Source organism: Oncorhynchus keta, chromosome 35 (genome assembly GCF_023373465.1).
Source record: "Oncorhynchus keta strain PuntledgeMale-10-30-2019 chromosome 35, Oket_V2, whole genome shotgun sequence".
In the NCBI taxonomy this organism is placed as follows: Eukaryota; Metazoa; Chordata; class Actinopteri; order Salmoniformes; family Salmonidae; genus Oncorhynchus; species Oncorhynchus keta.
The window spans coordinates 3,704,016-3,722,784 of NC_068455.1; the positions used below are offsets into that span (position 1 = coordinate 3,704,016).

An 18,769-nucleotide genomic window follows, 5' to 3' on the forward strand; every position below is an offset into this window, starting at 1 on the left:
GGAACTTGTTTTGGTCTCTCCACAGTAGTTATGCTGCCCATTTGATCAATTAAACCACCTCAAGTGGCAGTTTAGAATTAATCTCCAATCTAAGTGTATATATATTTTTTAAATTAATTGAGCAACAGGCTTACAATAAATCTAGGTTTAAAGTGAAAACTACATGTAGATAAGAGGAATGATTTAATTTAACTAGGGTTAATTTAAAACTAGGTTTAAAATTTGGTGCAACAAGATTAATAGATCAACCTTGATTTGACCCGGTTTAAGAGTCAATCGATGTTGGTGCAACCCACCCTGTCTGTGTCTACAGGGAGTAGTAAGTAACATTGACTTTAGATCATAACAACACATTCACCAAAATACACCTGAATGGATTTCTGAAAATATGTAAAACACCACAGGAGTCCTCTTACATTTGGGAACTTTACGGCCCTATTGATCAAAACAACCATGAAAAGGTCGGCTATATTTCCCCATATGCACGCACATCAACAAGATCAACAACTAATGCTAGCCAGAGCTAGATGAGCTCAAATCTAACGAAGGAAACATTAAATAAACCTTCTTTAAACCTGTTCGGCTAGTCGACCGTTAAAAGATTGCACTGATAAACGATGGGAAATAGTAATTAGCCTGCTCGTCCTTCTGCAGCTTGCCTGAGCTGGTCTTGTGGTCTGGTCTTCCTTCTGGTCTTACGTTCTTGTGACCGAGCTGGTCTTGTGGTCTGGTCTTCCTTCTGGTCTTACGTTCTTGTGACCGAGCTGGTCTTGTGGTCTGGTCTTCCTTCTGGTCTTACGTTCTTGTGACCGAGCTGGTCTTGTGGTCTGGTCTTCCTTCTGGTCTTACGTTCTTGTGACCGAGCTGGTCTTGTGGTCTGGTCTTCCTTCTGGTCTTACGTTCTTGTGACCGAGCTGGTCTTGTGGTCTGGTCTCTGGTCTTACGTTATTGTGACCGAGCTGGTCTTGTGGTCTGGTCTTCCTTCTGGTCTGTGACCGAGCTGGTCTTGTGGTCTGGTCTTCCTTCTGGTCTTACGTTCTTGTGACCGAGCTGGTCTTGTGGTCTGGTCTTCCTTCTGGTCTTACGTTCTTGTGACCGAGCTGGTCTTGTGGTCTGGTCTTCCTTCTGGTCTTACGTTCTTGTGACGAGCTGGAGCTGGTCTTGTGGTCTGGTCTTCCTTCTGGTCTGTGACCGAGCTGGTCTTGTGGTCTGGTCTTCCTTCTGGTCTTCGTTTGTGACCGAGCTGGTCTTGTGGTCTGGTCTTCCTTCTGGGTCTGTAGCTGGTCTTGTGGTCTGGTCTTCCTTCTGGTCTTACGTTCTTGTGACCGAGCTGGTCTTGTGGTCTGGTCTTCCTTCTGGTCTTACGTTCTGTGACCGAGCTGGTCTTGTGGTCTGGTCTTCCTTCTGGTCTTCGTTTGTGACCGAGCTGGTCTTGTGGTCTGGTCTTCCTTCTGGGTCTGTGACCGAGCTGGTCTTGTGGTCTGGTCTTCCTTCTGGTCTTACGTTGACCGAGCTGGTCTTGTGGTCTGGTCTTCCTTCTGGTCTTACGTTCTTGTGACCGAGCTGGTCTTGTGGTCTGGTCTTCCTTCTGGTCTTGTTCTTGTCTTGGTCTTCTGGTCTTCCTTCTGGTCTTACGTTCTTGTGACCGAGCTGGTCTTGTGGTCTGGTCTTCCTTCTGGTCTTACGTTCTTGTGACCGAGCTGGTCTTGTGGTCTGGTCTTCCTTCTGGTCTTACGTTCTTGTGACCGAGCTGGTCTTGTGGTCTGGTCTTCCTTCTGGTCTTACGTTCTTGTGACCGAGCTGGTCTTGTGGTCTGGTCTTCCTTCTGGTCTTACGTTCTTGTGACCGAGCTGGTCTTGTGGTCTGGTCTTCCTTCTGGTCTTACGTTCTCAGCTGGTCTTGTGGTCTGGTCTTCCTTCTGGTCTTACGTTCTTGTGACCGAGCTGGTCTTGTGGTCTGGTCTTCCTTCTGGTCTTACGTTCTTGTGACCGAGCTGGTCTTGTGGTCTGGTCTTCCTTCTGGTCTTACGTTCTTGTGACCGAGCTGGTCTTGTGGTCTGGTCTTCCTTCTGGTCTTACGTTCTTGTGACCGAGCTGGTCTTGTGGTCTGGTCTTCCTTCTGGTCTTACGTTCTTGTGACCGAGCTGGTCTTGTGGTCTGGTCTTCCTTCTGGTCTTACGTTCTTGTGACCGAGCTGGTCTTGTGGTCTGGCTTCTGGTCTTACATTCTTGTGACCAGCCAAAGGCTGTGAGCGTCGTCCTTCTCGCCTGCTCCAGTAGCGCTCACTACACGAACTCAGGGCATGCCCACTCCAGTAGCGCTCACTACACAAACTCAGGGCATGCCCACTCCAGTAGCGCTCACTACACAAACTCAGGGCATGCCCACTCCAGTAGCGCTCACTACACGAACTCAGGGCATGCCCACTCCAGTAGCGCTCACTACACGAACTCAGGGCATGCCCACTCCAGTAGCGCTCACTACACGAACTCAGGGCATGCCCACTCCAGTAGCGCTCACTACACGAACTCAGGGCATGCCCACTCCAGTAGCGCTCACTACACGAACTCAGGGCATGCCCACTCCAGTAGCGCTCACTACACGAACTCAGGGCATGCCCACTCCAGTAGCGCTCACTACACGAACTCAGGGCATGCCCACTCCAGTAGCGCTCACTACACGAACTCAGGGCATGCCCACTCCAGTAGCGCTCACTACACGAACTCAGGGCATGCCCACTCCAGCATGCATTTGTAGTCTACTTGTGTGCTGCTATAGCCCTTGGCGTTAGCTACTGTCATTTACTATGCTAAATATTTTCATAAAGAAGCTGATAAAACACACAGGTGGAAAATCAAGATGACTTACAAAGATGAGGACGACCAAACAGAGGGAGTGTGGTGGCGTAGTGTCCACATCTATATAATCATTGTGGTGTTTTTAAATTTTTTACCTTTATTTAACTAGGCAAGTGAGTTAAGAACAAATTCTTATTTTCAATGACGGCCAAGGAACAGTGTTCAGGGGCAGAACGACGACCTTGTCAGCTCGGGGATTTGAACTTGCAACCTTCCGGTTACTAGTCCAACGCTCTAACCACTAGGCTACCCTGCCGCCCCGTGTACATACTAACAGAAAGTAATGAGGTGGGTAGCTAGCTAAACCTATCATTGTAGCAAAGTATATACAAAATAAAAAAATAAAAATCATAATCGCTTAAAACGTTTCTTCATTTTCATTCTATTATCTATACCATAGAAGACCCATCATTGCTTTAGGCCCAATAGGCATATTCTTTCAATGAGCTTTCTGTTTTGATAGGATTCTTTTACAGAAAATCCTTTAGGTCTACCTACAGAACAAAGAAAAATAAAAGAAAGGACACATCCTGCCCAGCTTGGCAAGAGTGTCCCTAAGGGTGTTTAGCATCGCTAGTGGCAAACTGTATCTGCAGGATACAACAGAGGCCTCTGGTAAGACAAAGAGTAGCGGGCTATGTGTATGTAACAGTATAACTTTAGACCGTCCCCTCGCCCATACCCGGGGCGCGAACCAGGGACCCTCTGCACACATCAACAACAGTCACCCCACGAAGCATCGTTACCCATCGCTCCACAAAAGCAGAGCAGAGCAAGGGGAACTACTACTTCCAAGTGACGGCACCGATTGAAACGCTATTTAGCACGAACAACCGCTAACTAAGCTAGCCGTTTCACATCCGTTATGTATATTTGTAAACAACAGCTGGTGCACCATATCTCTAGAAGTCTCAGGGTTTTGCTCGCCTGAGGTAGAGTATCTCATGATAAGCTGTAGACCACACTATCTACCTCGAGAGTTTTCACCTGTATTTTTTTCGTAGCTGTCTACATACCATCACAGACCGATGCTGGCACTAAGACCGCACTACCAAATCTCTATCAGACCGATGCTGGCACTAAGACCGCACTACCAAATCTCTATCAGACCGATGCTGGCACTAAGACCGCACTACCAAATCTCTATCAGACCGATGCTGACACTAAGACCACACTACCAAATCTCTATCAGACCGATGCTGGCACTAAGACCGCACTACCAAATCTCTATCAGACCGATGCTGGCACTAAGACCGCACTACCAAATCTCTATCAGACCGATGCTGGCACTAAGACCGCACTACCAAATCTCTATCAGACCGATGCTGGCACTAAGACCGCACTACCAAATCTCTATCAGACCGATGCTGGCACTAAGACCGCACTACCAAATCTCTATCAGACCGATGCTGGCACTAAGACCGCACTACCAAATCTCTATCAGACCGATGCTGGCACTAAGACCGCACTACCAAATCTCTATCAAACCGATGCTGGCACTAAGACCGCACTACCAAATCTCTATCAGACCGATGCTGGCACTAAGACCGCACTACCAAATCTCTATCAGACCGATGCTGGCACTAAGACCGCACTACCAAATCTCTATCAGACCGATGCTGGCACTAAGACCGCACTACCAAATCTCTATCAGACCGATGCTGGCACTAAGACCGCACTACCAAATCTCTATCAGACCGATGCTGGCACTATGACCGCACTACCAAATCTCTATCAGACCGATGCTGGCACTAAGACCGCACTACCAAATCTCTATCAGACCGATGCTGGCACTATGACCGCACTACCAAATCTCTATCAGACCGATGCTGGCACTACCAAATCTCTACCAGCATGTTAAATGTGCAACCAGAGGGGGAAAAAAAAAAACTCTAGACCACCTTTACTCCCACACCCAGAGACGCATACAAAGCTCTCCCTCCATTTGGCAAATCTGACCATAATTCTATCCTCATGATTCCTGCTTACAAGGATCTATCGAACTCCGTTTGGGTCTCTTTGCGTGTCAAAAAAGATAAAACGTCAAATAATGAAGTGTAAACGTTATAAAGAGTTACAATAATGACACTCAGCATAATCCCATACTCACGCACCCCACGGTAGCTGTTGCAACCTGCTTTAGCAGGAAGCACCAGTGACTTGATCAATAAGAAAGTGGTCAGGTGAAGCAGATGCTAAACTACAGGACAGTTTTGCTAGCACAGACTGGAATATGTTCTGGGATTCCTCTGATGGCATTGAGGAGTACACCACATCAGTCACTGGCTTCATCGATAAGAGCATCGAGGACGTCGTCCCCGCAGTGACCGTACGTACATACTAGGGACGAACCGAAAGGACATTTTTGTCCGATACCGATATCCAATATTTGTTGCCCCCCCCCCCAAAAAAAACTACGATAATTTAACATTTTAGCTACTTTTTAAGCATTCTAGTACAGTTAAATAATTAACACACACATACACACACGGGCGCAGCGGTCTAAGGCACTGCATCTCAGTGCAAGAGGCGTCACTACAGTCCCTGGTTCGAATCCAGGCTCTATCACATCCAGCCGTGACTGGGAGTCCCATAGGGCGGTCGCACAATTGGCCCGGCGTCGTCCAGGGTTTGGCCGGTGTAGGCCGTCAATTGGAAAGAAGAATTTGTTCTTAACTGACTTGCCTAGTTAAATAAAAGCTTACACACACACACACACCACAATGACCAAAAAGTTATTTTGTTGGCATTTACTTATGTCCTCATTACCAGTAAAACATCATCAAAACCTATTCGAGGCAAGTAACACTGAAAACGTGCAGAGGCCCCTCAGGGGTGCGTGCTCAGTCCCCTCCTGTACACCCTGTTCACTCATGACTGCACGGCCAGGCACGACTCCAACACCATCATTAAGTTTGCAGATGACACAACAGTGATCGCCGACAACGATGAGACAGCCAATAGGGAGGAGGTCAGAGACCTGGCCGTGTGGTGCCAGGGCAACAACCTATCACTCAACGTGATCAAGACAAAGGAGATGATTGTGGGCTACAGGAAAAAGGATGAACCGAGCACGCCCTCATTCACATCGACGGGGCTGTAGTGGAGCAGGTTGAGAGCTTCAAGTTCCTTGGTGTCCACGTCACCAACAAACTATCATGGTCCAAACACACCCGTGAAGAGGGCACGACAAAACCTATTCCCCCTCAGGAAACTAAAAAGATTTGGCATGGGTCCTCAGATCCTCAAAAGGTTCTACAGATGCACCATCGAGAGCATCACTGTTTGGTATGGCAACTGCTCAGTCTCCGACTGCAAGGCACTACAGAGGGTAGTGCGAACGGACCAGTACATCACTTGGGGGCAAGCTTCCTGCCATCCAGGAGATAGAAGCAGAGCTGCCATGTCTGTCATGTCTTAGGAGATAGTAGCAGATCTTCCATATCGGTCATGTCTTAGGAGATAGTAGCAGAGCTTCCATATCGGTCATGTCTTAGGAGATAGTAGCAGAGCTTCCATATCTGTCATGTCTTAGGAGATAGTAGCAGAGCTTCCATATCGGTCATGTCTTAGGAGATAGTAGCAGAGCTTCCATATCTGTCATGTCTTAGGAGATAGTAGCAGAGCTTCCATATCTGTCATGTCTTAGGAGATAGTAGCAGAGCTTCCATATCTGTCATGTCTTAGGAGATAGTAGCAGAGCTTCCATATCTGTCATGTCTTAGGAGATAGTAGCAGAGCTTCCATATCTGTCATGTCTTAGGAGATAGTAGCAGAGCTTCCATATCTGTCATGTCTTAGGAGATAGTAGCAGAGCTTCCATATCTGTCATGTCTTAGGAGATAGTAGCAGAGCTTCCATATCTGTCATGTCTTAGGAGATAGTAGCAGAGCTTCCATATCTGTCATGTCTTAGGAGATAGAAGCAGAGCTTCCATATCTGTCATGTCTTAGGAGATAGAAGCAGAGCTTCCATATCTGTCATGTCTTAGGAGATAGTAGCAGAGCTTCCATATCTGTCATGTCTTAGGAGATAGTAGCAGAGCATTCCATGTCTTAGGAGATAGTAGCAGAGTCATGTCTGTCATGTCTTAGGAGATAGAAGCAGAGCTTCCATGTCTGTCATGTCTTAGGAGATAGTAGCAGAGCTTCCATATCTGTCATGTCTTAGGAGATAGAAGCAGAGCTTCCATGTCTGTCATGTCTTAGGAGATAGTAGCAGAGCTTCCATATCTGTCATGTCTTAGGAGATAGTAGCAGAGCTTCCATATCTGTCATGTCTTAGGAGATAGAAGCAGAGCTTCCATATCTGTCATGTCTTAGGAGATAGTAGCAGAGCTTCCATATCGGTCATGTCTTAGGAGATAGTAGCAGAGCTTCCATATCTGTCATGTCTTAGGAGATAGTCATATCCGTCATGTCTTAGGAGATAGTAGCAGAGCTTCCATATCTGTCATGTCTTAGGAGATAGTAGCAGAGCTTCCATATCTGTCATGTCTTAGGAGATAGTAGCAGAGCTTCCATATCTGTCATGTCTTAGGAGATAGTAGCAGAGCTTCCATATCTGTCATGTCTTAGGAGATAGTAGCAGAGCTTCCATGGCAGAGCTTCTGTCATGTCTTAGGAGATAGTAGCAGAGCTTCCATATCTGTCATGTCTTAGGAGATAGAAGCAGAGCTTCCATGTCTGTCATGTCTTAGGAGATAGTAGCAGAGCTTCCATATCTGTCATGTCTTAGGAGATAGTAGCAGACCTTCCATATCTGTCATGTCTTAGGAGATAGTAGCAGAGCTTCCATATCTGTCATGTCTTAGGAGATAGAAGCAGAGCTTCCATATCTGTCATGTCTTAGGAGATAGAAGCAGAGCTTCCATATCTGTCATGTCTTAGGAGATAGTAGCAGAGCTTCCATATCTGTCATGTCTTAGGAGATAGAAGCAGAGCTTCCATATCTGTCATGTCTTAGGAGATAGTAGCAGAGCTTCCATATCTGTCATGTCTTAGGAGATAGTAGCAGAGCTTCCATATCTGTCATGTCTTAGGAGATAGTAGCAGAGCTTCCATGTCTGTCCATAGTCATGTCTTAGGAGATAGTAGCAGAGCTTCCATATCTGTCATGTCTTAGGAGATAGTAGCAGAGCTTCCATATCTGTCATGTCTTAGGAGATAGTAGCAGAGCTTCCATTCTGTCATGTCTTAGGAGATAGTCAGAGGTCTGTCATGTCTTAGGAGATAGTAGCAGAGCTTCCATATCTGTCATGTCTTAGGAGATAGTAGCAGAGCTTCCATATCTGTCATGTTAGGAGATAGTAGCAGAGCTTCCATCATGTCTGTCATGTCTTAGGAGATAGTAGCAGAGCTTCCATATCTGTCATGTCTTAGGAGATAGTAGCAGAGCTTCCATGTCTGTCATGTCTTAGGAGATGTCTGTCATGTCTGTCATGTCTTAGGAGATAGTAGCAGAGCTTCCATGTCTGTCATGTCTTAGGAGATAGTAGCAGAGCTTCCATATCTGTCATGTCTTAGGAGATAGTAGCAGAGCTTCCATATCTGTCATGTCTTAGGAGATAGTAGCAGAGCTTCCATATCTGTCATGTCTTAGGAGATAGTAGCAGAGCTTCCATATCTGTCATGTCTTAGGAGATAGTAGCAGAGCTTCCATATCTGTCATGTCTTAGGAGATAGTAGCAGAGCTTCCATATCTGTCATGTCTTAGGAGATAGTAGCAGAGCTTCCATATCTGTCATGTCTTAGGAGATAGAAGCAGAGCTTCCATGTCATGTCTTAGGAGATAGTAGCAGAGCTTCCATATCTGTCATGTCTTAGGAGATAGTAGCAGAGCTTCCATATCGGTCATGTCATAGCAGAGCTTCCATCATGTCTGTCAGGTCTTAGGAGATAGTAGCAGAGCTTCCATATCTGTCATGTCTTAGGAGATAGAAGCAGAGCTTCCATATCTGTCATGTCTTAGGAGATAGTAGCAGAGCTTCCATATCTGTCATGTCTTAGGAGATAGAAGCAGAGCTTCCATATCTGTCATGTCTTAGGAGATAGTAGCAGAGCTTCCATATCTGTCATGTCTTAGGAGATAGTAGAGACCTTCCATATCTGTCATGTCTTAGGAGATAGTAGCAGACCTTCCATATCTGTCATGTCTTAGGAGATAGTAGCAGAGCTTCCATATCTGTCATGTCTTAGGAGATAGTAGCAGAGCTTCCATATCTGTCATGTCTTAGGAGATAGAAGCAGAGCTTCCATATCTGTCATGTCTTAGGAGATAGTAGCAGAGCTTCCATATCTGTCATGTCTTAGGAGATCTCTGTCATGTCTTAGGAGATAGTAGCAGAGCTTCCATATCTGTCATGTCTTAGGAGATAGTAGCAGAGCTTCATCTGTCATGTCTTAGGAGATAGTAGCAGAGCTTCCATATCTGTCATGTCTTAGGAGATAGAAGCAGAGCTTCCATATCTGTCATGTCTTAGGAGATAGTAGCAGAGCTTCCATATCTGTCATGTCTTAGGAGATAGAAGCAGAGCTTCCATGTCTGTCATGTCTTAGGAGATAGTAGCAGAGCTTCCATATCGGTCATGTCTTAGGAGATAGTAGCAGAGCTTCCATATCTGTCAGGTCTTAGGAGATAGTAGCAGAGCTTCCATATCTGTCATGTCTTAGGAGATAGAAGCAGAGCTTCCATATCTGTCATGTCTTAGGAGATAGAAGCAGAGCTTCCATATCTGTCATGTCTTAGGAGATAGTAGCAGAGCTTCCATATCTGTCATGTCTTAGGAGATAGTAGCAGAGCTTCCATATCTGTCATGTCTTAGGAGATAGTAGCAGACCTTCCATATCTGTCATGTCTTAGGAGATAGTAGCAGACCTTCCATGTCTGTCAGGTCTTAGGAGATAGTAGCAGAGCTTCCATGTCTGTCAGGTCTTAGGAGATAGTAGCAGAGCTTCCATGTCTGTCATGTCTTAGGAGATAGTAGCAGAGCTTCCATATCTGTCATGTCTTAGGAGATAGTAGCAGAGCTTCCATGTCTGTCAGGTCTTAGGAGATAGTAGCAGAGCTTCCATGTCTGTCAGGTCTTAGGAGATAGTAGCAGAGCTTCCATATCTGTCGTGTCTTAGGAGATAGTAGCAGAGCTTCCATATCTGTCATGTCTTAGGAGATAGTAGCAGAGCTTCCATGTCTGTCAGGTCTTAGGAGATAGTAGCAGAGCTTCCATGTCTGTCAGGTCTTAGGAGATAGTAGCAGAGCTTCCATATCTGTCATGTCTTAGGAGATAGTAGCAGAGCTTCCATGTCTGTCGGGGCCATCTTATTCCATTTGTAATTGATATGATGCTTGAACGTCTTACTGGATTTCAATAACTTTACTATTTATGTATTAAAAATGATTCTTAACACTTAAAAAATCCTCACAATGTATCATTTATATCCTGATTTTAGAAGTTCATTGCCATGTTCATGATAAAATGTTTCTGCATGGCAAACATTTGAGTCACAGTTTTGGTAGTTGATTAAGCATTAAAGGCATCGTTGTTGTTGAGTAAAAAAACACTGTGTGTTTGAGTGAGAGGGAAAGAGAGAGCGAGTGATAGTAATGACACCGTAAAATAAATCATTTGGCTCAACCAAGTGTTTTTAATGTTAAAAAACAGCATTATTTTGTATCAGAAATGCAGAGACGCTCAGTCTATAAGAGAAAAATACACACATTTGATATGGTTTTCATTTGTCTAGAGAAGTTGTCGTTGACAATCATTCAACATGAGGGATTGTCCAGTTCAGGTTTTAATGTTTTACTTCTTTGATGTTGAATACTTGAGACCATGAAACATATTCATGTTTTACTCTTCTTTTGCTTTAAATAACGGTCAAAATATTTTTATATTTTTATTTTTATTCTCCCCGAATTATTATTATGATTCTTTTTTTTAGGAGGTAAATTTTAACAGTCAAAATGTGAAAAAAATGTTTGGGTGACAAACACTGAATTATGCATAGGGAACATACAAGTGTTTCAAAATTAATATTTTTCCACTTAATTTTTTAAAAAACTTTTGAAAATCTTATTCATCATTGACCCATACAGTATACCGCCCAGTCTTAATCTATAATTGTGCATTTCATAGATATCACTTCTTATCTTGGGTTTGACATGTTTGCCCCTAAATCCAACACCATTAATTAAATAACTAAATAAACACATGTATTATCAGACTGCCAGCTGAAAGGTAGGACATTCGTTTTCCAACGTTGTTTCACAAAAACAAAGCATTGTGGGGATTTTCAGTGGACTTCACCAAGGTACTGTTGTGACGGAGTCCCTCCTCCTCCTCTGTTCTGTTGTGACGGAGTCCCTCCTCCTCCTCTGTTCTGTTGTCACGGAGTCCCTCCTCCTCTGTTCTGTTGTGACGGAGTCCCTCCTCCTCCTCTGTTCTGTTGTGACGGAGTCCCTCCTCCTCCTCTGTTCTGTTGTGACGGAGTCCCTCCTCCTCCTCTGTTCTGTTGTGACGGAGTCCCTCCTCCTCCTCTGTTCTGTTGTGACGGAGTCCCTCCTCCTCCTCTGTTCTGTTGTGACGGAGTCCCTCCTCCTCCTCTGTTCTGTTGTGACGGAGTCCCTCCTCCTCTCCCGGAGTCCCTCCTCCTCTGTTCTGTTGACGGAGTCCCCTCCTCCTCTGTTCTGTTGTGACGGAGTCCCTCCTCCTCTGTTCTGTTGTGACGGAGTCCCTCCTCCTCCTCTGTTCTGTTGTGACGGAGTCCCTCCTCCTCCTCTGTTCTGTTTTGACGGAGTCCCTCCTCCTCCTCTGTTCTGTTGTGACGGAGTCCCTCCTCCTCCTCTGTTCTGTTGTGACGGAGTCCCTCCTCCTCCTCTGTTCTGTTGTGACGGAGTCCCTCCTCCTCTGTTCTGTTGTGACGGAGTCCCTCCTCCTCTGTTCTGTTGTGACGGAGTCCCTCCTCCTCTGTTCTGTTTTGATGGAGTCCCTCCTCCTCCTCTGTTCTGTTGTGACGGAGTCCCTCCTCCTCTGTTCTGGTGTTAGTAGAACTACTGCGTGGCCTAGATCTCTGTCGCCGGGTAGATTTAACATCCCAGGGCGTGTCCAGTTCTGATTGGCTTTCATCCTGCTGTGCATGTCCACCATCTAGAGTGTGTGACCGTGGTCGTCCCCTGTGTTCACGGATCTGTTGGGTGACGTCTCCTATCCCGCTCACACTCTTAGACCTTGAGGTCTTTCTGGTCGTTGTCCCTGACATAGGTCCACATTGGTTTTCTCCTACAAGGTTGTTCTCAGTCTGGCAGTTCTCTCTAGCCCCATTCACTCTAGTCAATACTCTGCCATTCTGCTCTTTGGGAGCAGATTGCACCAACAGTCCTTTGATCGTGTAGTCAACCCCTTCACCATTGTACCTGTTGGTAGGATGAGCTCCATCCCAAGGCTCCAGGTTCTGCTTCCCTGGACTAGGACTACCCCCAGAAGAGCGTGGCCTGACGAAGCCTACAAAGTCCCCAGTGGAGCTGAAGTGGAGATCCTGGACCGGTTTCCTAAGTGGGCGTCCCGTTCTGTCCTCTCTATCTGAACCACTGGTTCCCTCTCCCAGGCTCTCTGTCCCTTCCTGCTGATCTGGGGAGCCTGGGGACGGCAGGTTAGCTGGGGGCTGGTGTGTGGCGTCCCTGCCTGGCGTCTGATCTCTGGAGAGTCTCCTCTCCTCTACCCGGCCTGGTCCAGTACCTCTAGAGGGCAGAGGAGCAGCCTGGAAGTCTCCTGCCGCGTGGGCTGGGGCTGGCGGGGTGGGGCGGACGGCCTGGTGGCACATGGGGCAAGTCTCCTGGACGTAGAGCCACTTACGCAGGCAGTTTCCATGGAAGAAATGTCCGCAGTACGTCAGCACGGCTGAGCTCATTTCCTGCAGAGGGAGAGATGTGTTTATTACTCTAATGAACGAACAAGAACTAACCAAGCTCAAAACCCTCTCCAAGCTCTAATAGAAACCTCTTTAACCAACTCTCTGAACCAGGGCTGTTCTGCTGCCCCAGATAAGACGACAACAAACAAAAAAGACGTCTAAAATACGTATTTTCCGGACGTTGAAATTATGTTATTTTATGTTCCGAATGAAAGTTGAACAGACGTATTTTCCGGACGTTGGGAATCAGGTTCATTTTTGGTTCTGAATGAAAGTTGAAACGACGTAATTTATAGAAGTCTATGTTTGAGGCAAATCAAGGCTGGTTCCCGACCGGACAAAATCGCAACCAAACATAGACATGGAAGTCGATGTAGAAATCAAAGGGTAGTCTGGACAGGACAACAACAAAAAAAGACGTCGGCCCGTGCTTTCTGAGGTACAGCCTACAGTGTTGACTGAAAATACATTTCAGGAATGTCTATCTATGTGTTAGGCCGACCTTTGGTAAAACACCAACAAAAATACGTCCAAAAGACATCGGCCGTGCTTACTGGGGTGTAGACCCGTACATGTGGTAGACCCGTACATGTGGTAGACCCGTACATGTGGTAGACCCGTACATGTGGTAGACACGTACATGTGGTAGACCCATCCATGTGGTAGACCCATGCATGTGGTAGACCCGTACATGTGGTAGACCCGTACATGTGGTAGACCCGTACATGTGGTAGGCCCATCCATGTGGTAGACCCGTACATGTGGTAGGCCCATCCATGTGGTAGGCCCATGCATGTGGTAGACCCATACATCCATGTGGTAGACCCATACATGTGGTAGGCCCATACATGTGGTAGACCCATACATGTGGTAGACCCATACATGTGGTAGACCCGTACATGTGGTAGACCCGTACATGTGGTAGACCCATACATGTGGTAGACCCGTACATGTGGTAGACCCGTACATGTGGTAGACCCATACATCCATGTGGTAGACCCATACATGTGGTAGGCCCATACATGTGGTAGACCCATACATGTGGTAGACCCATACATGTGGTAGACCCATACATGTGGTAGGCCCATCCATGTGGTAGGCCCATCCATGTGGTAGGCCCATCCATGTGGTAGACCCATACATGTGGTAGACCCATACATGTGGTAGACCCATACATACACGTGGTAGACCCATACATACACGTGGTAGACCCATACATCCACATGGTAGACCCATACATCCATGTGGTAGACCCATACACCCATGTGGTAGACCCATACACCCATGTGGTAGACCCATACATCCATGTGGTAGGCCCATCCATGTGGTAGGCCCATACATACATGTGGTAGGCCCATCCATGTGGTAGGCCCATACATCCATGTGGTAGACCCATCCATGTGGTAGGCCCATCCATGTGGTAGGCCCATCCATGTGGTAGGCCCATCCATGTGGTAGGCCCATCCATGTGGTAGGCCCATACATATATGTGGTAGACCCATACATGTGGTAGGCCCATACATGTGGTAGGCCCATCCATGTGGTAGGCCCATACATCCATGTGGTAGACCCATCCATCCATGTGGTAGGCCCATCCATGTGGTAGGCCCATCCATGTGGTAGACCCATACATACATGTGGTAGACCCATACATGTGGTAGGCCCATACATGTGGTAGGCCCATCCATGTGGTAGGCCCATCCATGTGGTAGGCCCATACATGTGGTAGACCCATCCATCCATGTGGTAGGCCCATCCATGTGGTAGGCCCATCCATGTGGTAGACCCATACATACATGTGGTAGACCCATACATGTGGTAGGCCCATACATGTGGTAGGCCCATCCATGTGGTAGGCCCATCCATGTGGTAGACCCATACATACATGTGGTAGACCCATACATGTGGTAGACCCATACATATATGTGGTAGACCCATACATACATGTGGTAGGCCCATACATATATGTGGTAGACCCATACATACATGTGGTAGACCCATACATCCACGTGGTAGGCCCAAACATGTGGTAGACCCATACATGTGGTAGACCCATACATATATGTGGTAGACCCATACATACATGTGGTAGGCCCATACATACATGTGGTAGGCCCATACATGTGGTAGGCCCATACATGTGGTAGGCCCATACATGTGGTAGGCCCAAACATGTGGTAGACCCATACATACATGTGGTAGACCCATACATACATGTGGTAGGCCCATACATGTGGTAGGCCCATACATGTGGTAGACCCATACATGTGGTAGACCCATACATGTGGTAGACCCATACATGTGGTAGGCCCATACATGTGGTAGACCCATACATGTGGTAGGCCCATCCATGTGGTAGGCCCGTACATGTGGTAGGCCCATACATGTGGTAGACCCATACATGTGGTAGGCCCATCCATGTGGTAGGCCCGTACATGTGGTAGACCCATCCATGTGGTAGGCCCATCCATGTGGTAGGCCCATCCATGTGGTAGGCCCGTACATGTGGTAGGCCCATCCATGTGGTAGGCCCATACATGTGGTAGACCCGTACATGTGGTAGACCTGTACATGTGGTAGACCCATGCATGTGGTAGGCCCATACATGTGGTAGACCCATACATGTGGTAGACCCATACATGTGGTAGACCCATACATGTGGTAGACCCGTACATGTGGTAGGCCCATACATGTGGTAGGCCCATACATGTGGTAGACCCATACATGTGGTAGACCCATACATGTGGTAGACCCATACATGTGGTAGACCCATACATGTGGTAGGCCCATACATGTGGTAGACCCATACATGTGGTAGGCCCATACATGTGGTAGACCCATACATGTGGTAGGCCCATACATGTGGTAGACCCATGCATGTGGTAGACCCATACATGTGGTAGACCCATACATGTGGTAGACCCATGCATGTGGTAGACCCATACATGTGGTAGACCCATACATGTGGTAGACCCATACATGTGGTAGACCCATACATGTGGTAGACCCATACATGTGGCACTACTTTTGACCAGGGCCCATATAGAGAATAGGGTTGACATGTAGGACACATCATACAGCGTTTTATGACTGACTGACCTGGAAGCAAATGGCACAAACGTCGTTGTGTTGCTGCAGCTGATTGGCCGTGGCCCGGGGGAGGGAGTTGATCTTCTTGGCTGCTTCCTGTCTAAGCAGGAAGCTCCTCCAGCCGGTCTGGGCTCTGAGCCACACGTTGAAGTAGCAGTGTATGATGATAACTGAGGCACCCATCCAGCTCCACTCCCCAAACAGAGATTCCCAGGTCCCGTAGGCCACCACGCAGAGAGCCACAACGAACTCCAGCACGCGGCTGACTGGGAGTCACATTTGAGTCATTTAGCAGACTCTCTTACCCAGAGGGCCTTTACATACTGTAGCTCGGTACAACAACCACATCGCAGTCACAGTAAGTCAAACTTTCCACAATAAGGCAGCTATAAGCAAAGTCAGAGCTAGTATAACAAAGACAGGTGTTAGGGCAGGTACAACAGGACAGGACACTACAGGACACTATAGGACAGGTAAGTACAGGAGGATACAGGACAGGTGACTACAGGACAGGAGACTACAGGAGGATACAGGACAGGACAGGAGACTACAGGACAGGTGACTACAGGAGGATACAGGACAGGAGAGTACAGGACAGGAGACTACAGGACAGGAGAGTACAGGACAGGTATTTTGTGTTACCTGCATTGACCCAATAGATGATCTCATCCAGGCTGTCTATAGGGTCGCTACAGGACAGCTCCACCATGAAGAGGGAGTAGATCAGCAAGGTACCTGTCACCTGGGAGACCAGCCAACAACAACAACAACAACAACAACAACAAGTCTATCATTCATTTTTAGACTGAGAAAAACGCGGTTTACTTCAGAGAAAAGGAGCCTGTTAAGAGATGACTCTTACAGTTATGTGAGTCTTACCTGCAGAGAGGTGAGCATGCAGCTGGAGACCAGGATGAGGAGCCAGAAGTCCATGTGGAAGAACTGGGAGATTTTATATGCCATGTATCCTGGGAACACCAGCAGGACCAGACACATACTGAGACCTCTGAAGTGTTTCCATAGACTCCTACAGGGAGAGAGAGAGGTAGAGAGAGAGAGAGGTAGAGAGAAAGAGAGGTAGAGAGAAAGAGAGGGAGAGAGAGAGGAAGAGAGAGAGAGAGAAAGAGAGAGGCAGAGAGAGAGAGAGGCAGCAAGAGAAAGAGGCAGAGAGAGAGAGAGGCAGAGAGAGAAAGAGGCAGAGAGAGAGAGAGGCAGAGAGAGAAAGAGGCAGAGAGAGAGAGAGGCAGAGAGAGAAAGAGGCAGAGAGAGAGAGAGGCAGAGAGAGAGAGAGAGGCAGAGAGAGAGAGAGGCAGAGAGAGAGAGAGAGAGAGAGAGAGAGGCAGAGAGAGAAAGAGGCAGAGAGAGAGAGAGGCAGAGAGAGAAAGAGAGAGAGAACGGAGACGGAGAGAAAGAGGTCATCACCATAAACTCCTATAGACACAGAGCGAGAGAGAGGAAGGGCATCACTGGTCTCTTACCATAACTTACCATTCCTTCTGTAGCACAGTTGGTAGAGCATGGCGCTTGTAACGCCAGGGTAGTGGGTTCGATTCCCGGGACCACCCATACGTAGAATGTATGCACACATGACTGTAAGTCGCTTTGGATAAAAGCGTCTGCTAAATGGCATATATTATTATTATTATAACTACAGAGAGAGGAAGGACATCACTGGTCTCTTACCATAACTACAGAGAGAGGAAGGACATCACTGGTCTCTTACCATAACTACAGAGAGAGGAAGGACATCACTGGTCCCTTAACATAACTACAGAGAGAGGAAGGACATCACTGGTCTCTTACCATAACTACAGAGAGAGGAAGGGCTTCACTGGCCTCTTACCATAACTACAGAGAGAGGAAGGACATCACTGGTCTCTTACCATAACTACAGAGAGAGGAAGGGCATCACTGGTCTCTTACCATAACTACAGAGAGAGGAAGGACATCACTGGTCTCTTACCATAACTACAGAGAGAGGAAGGACATCACTGGTCTCTTACCATAACTACAGAGAGAGGAAGGGCTTCACTGGTCTCTTACCATAACTACAGAGAGAGGAAGGACATCACTGGTCTCTTACCATAACTACATAGAGAGGAAGGACATCACTGGTCTCTTACCATAACTACAGAGAGAGGAAGGACATCACTGGTCTCTTACCATAACTACAGAGAGAGGAAGGACATCACTGGTCTCTTACCATAACTACAGAGAGAGGAAGGACATCACTGGTCTCTTACCATAACTACAGAGAGAGGAAGGACATCACTGGCCTCTTACCATAACTACAGAGAGAGGAAGGACATCACTGGTCTCTTACCATAACTACAGAGAGAGGAAGGGCTTCACTGGTCTCTTACCATAACTACAGAGAGAGGAAGGGCTTCACTGGTCTCTTACCATAACTACAGAGTGAGGAAGGACATCACTGGTCTCTTACCATAACTACAGAGCGAGAGAGAGGAAGGGCATCACTGGTCTCTTACCATAACTACAGAGAGAGGAAGGACATCACTGGTCTCTTACCATAACTACAGAGAGAGGAAGGGCTTCACTGGTCTCTTACCATAACTACAGAGAGAGGAAGGACATCACTGGTCTCTTACCATAACTACAGAGAGAGGAAGGACATCACTGGTCTCTTACCATAACTACAGAGAGAGGAAGGACATCACTGGTCTCTTACCATAACTACAGAGAGAGGAAGGACATCACTGGTCTCTTACCATAACTACAGAGAGAGGAAGGACATCACTGGTCTCTTACCATAACTACAGAGAGAGGAAGGACATCACTGGTCTCTTACCATAACTACAGAGAGAGGAAGGACATCACTGGTCTCTTACCATAACTACAGAGAGAGGAAGGACATCACTGGTCTCTTACCATAACTACAGAGAGAGGAAGGACA

The 18,769-nt window shown here is 47.0% G+C and overlaps 1 protein-coding gene across 1 annotated transcript in view; it reads right to left on the reverse strand.

Annotated features, from left to right (window-relative positions):
* Positions 1-10,547: 10,547 nt before the first annotated feature.
* zmp:0000000662 (RING finger protein 145) overlaps positions 10,548-18,769 on the reverse strand; it is a 32,979-nt gene continuing 24,757 nt past the window's right edge. Inside the window, exons 9-13 of the mRNA XM_052495836.1 lie at positions 16,735-16,882; positions 16,498-16,597; positions 15,865-16,121; positions 11,532-12,765; positions 10,548-10,552 (exon numbers count right to left, since the gene is read on the reverse strand). Of these exons, the coding sequence (XP_052351796.1) occupies positions 10,548-10,552; positions 11,532-12,765; positions 15,865-16,121; positions 16,498-16,597; positions 16,735-16,882 (1,744 nt within the window). The remainder of the gene's footprint in view (positions 10,553-11,531; positions 12,766-15,864; positions 16,122-16,497; positions 16,598-16,734; positions 16,883-18,769) is intronic.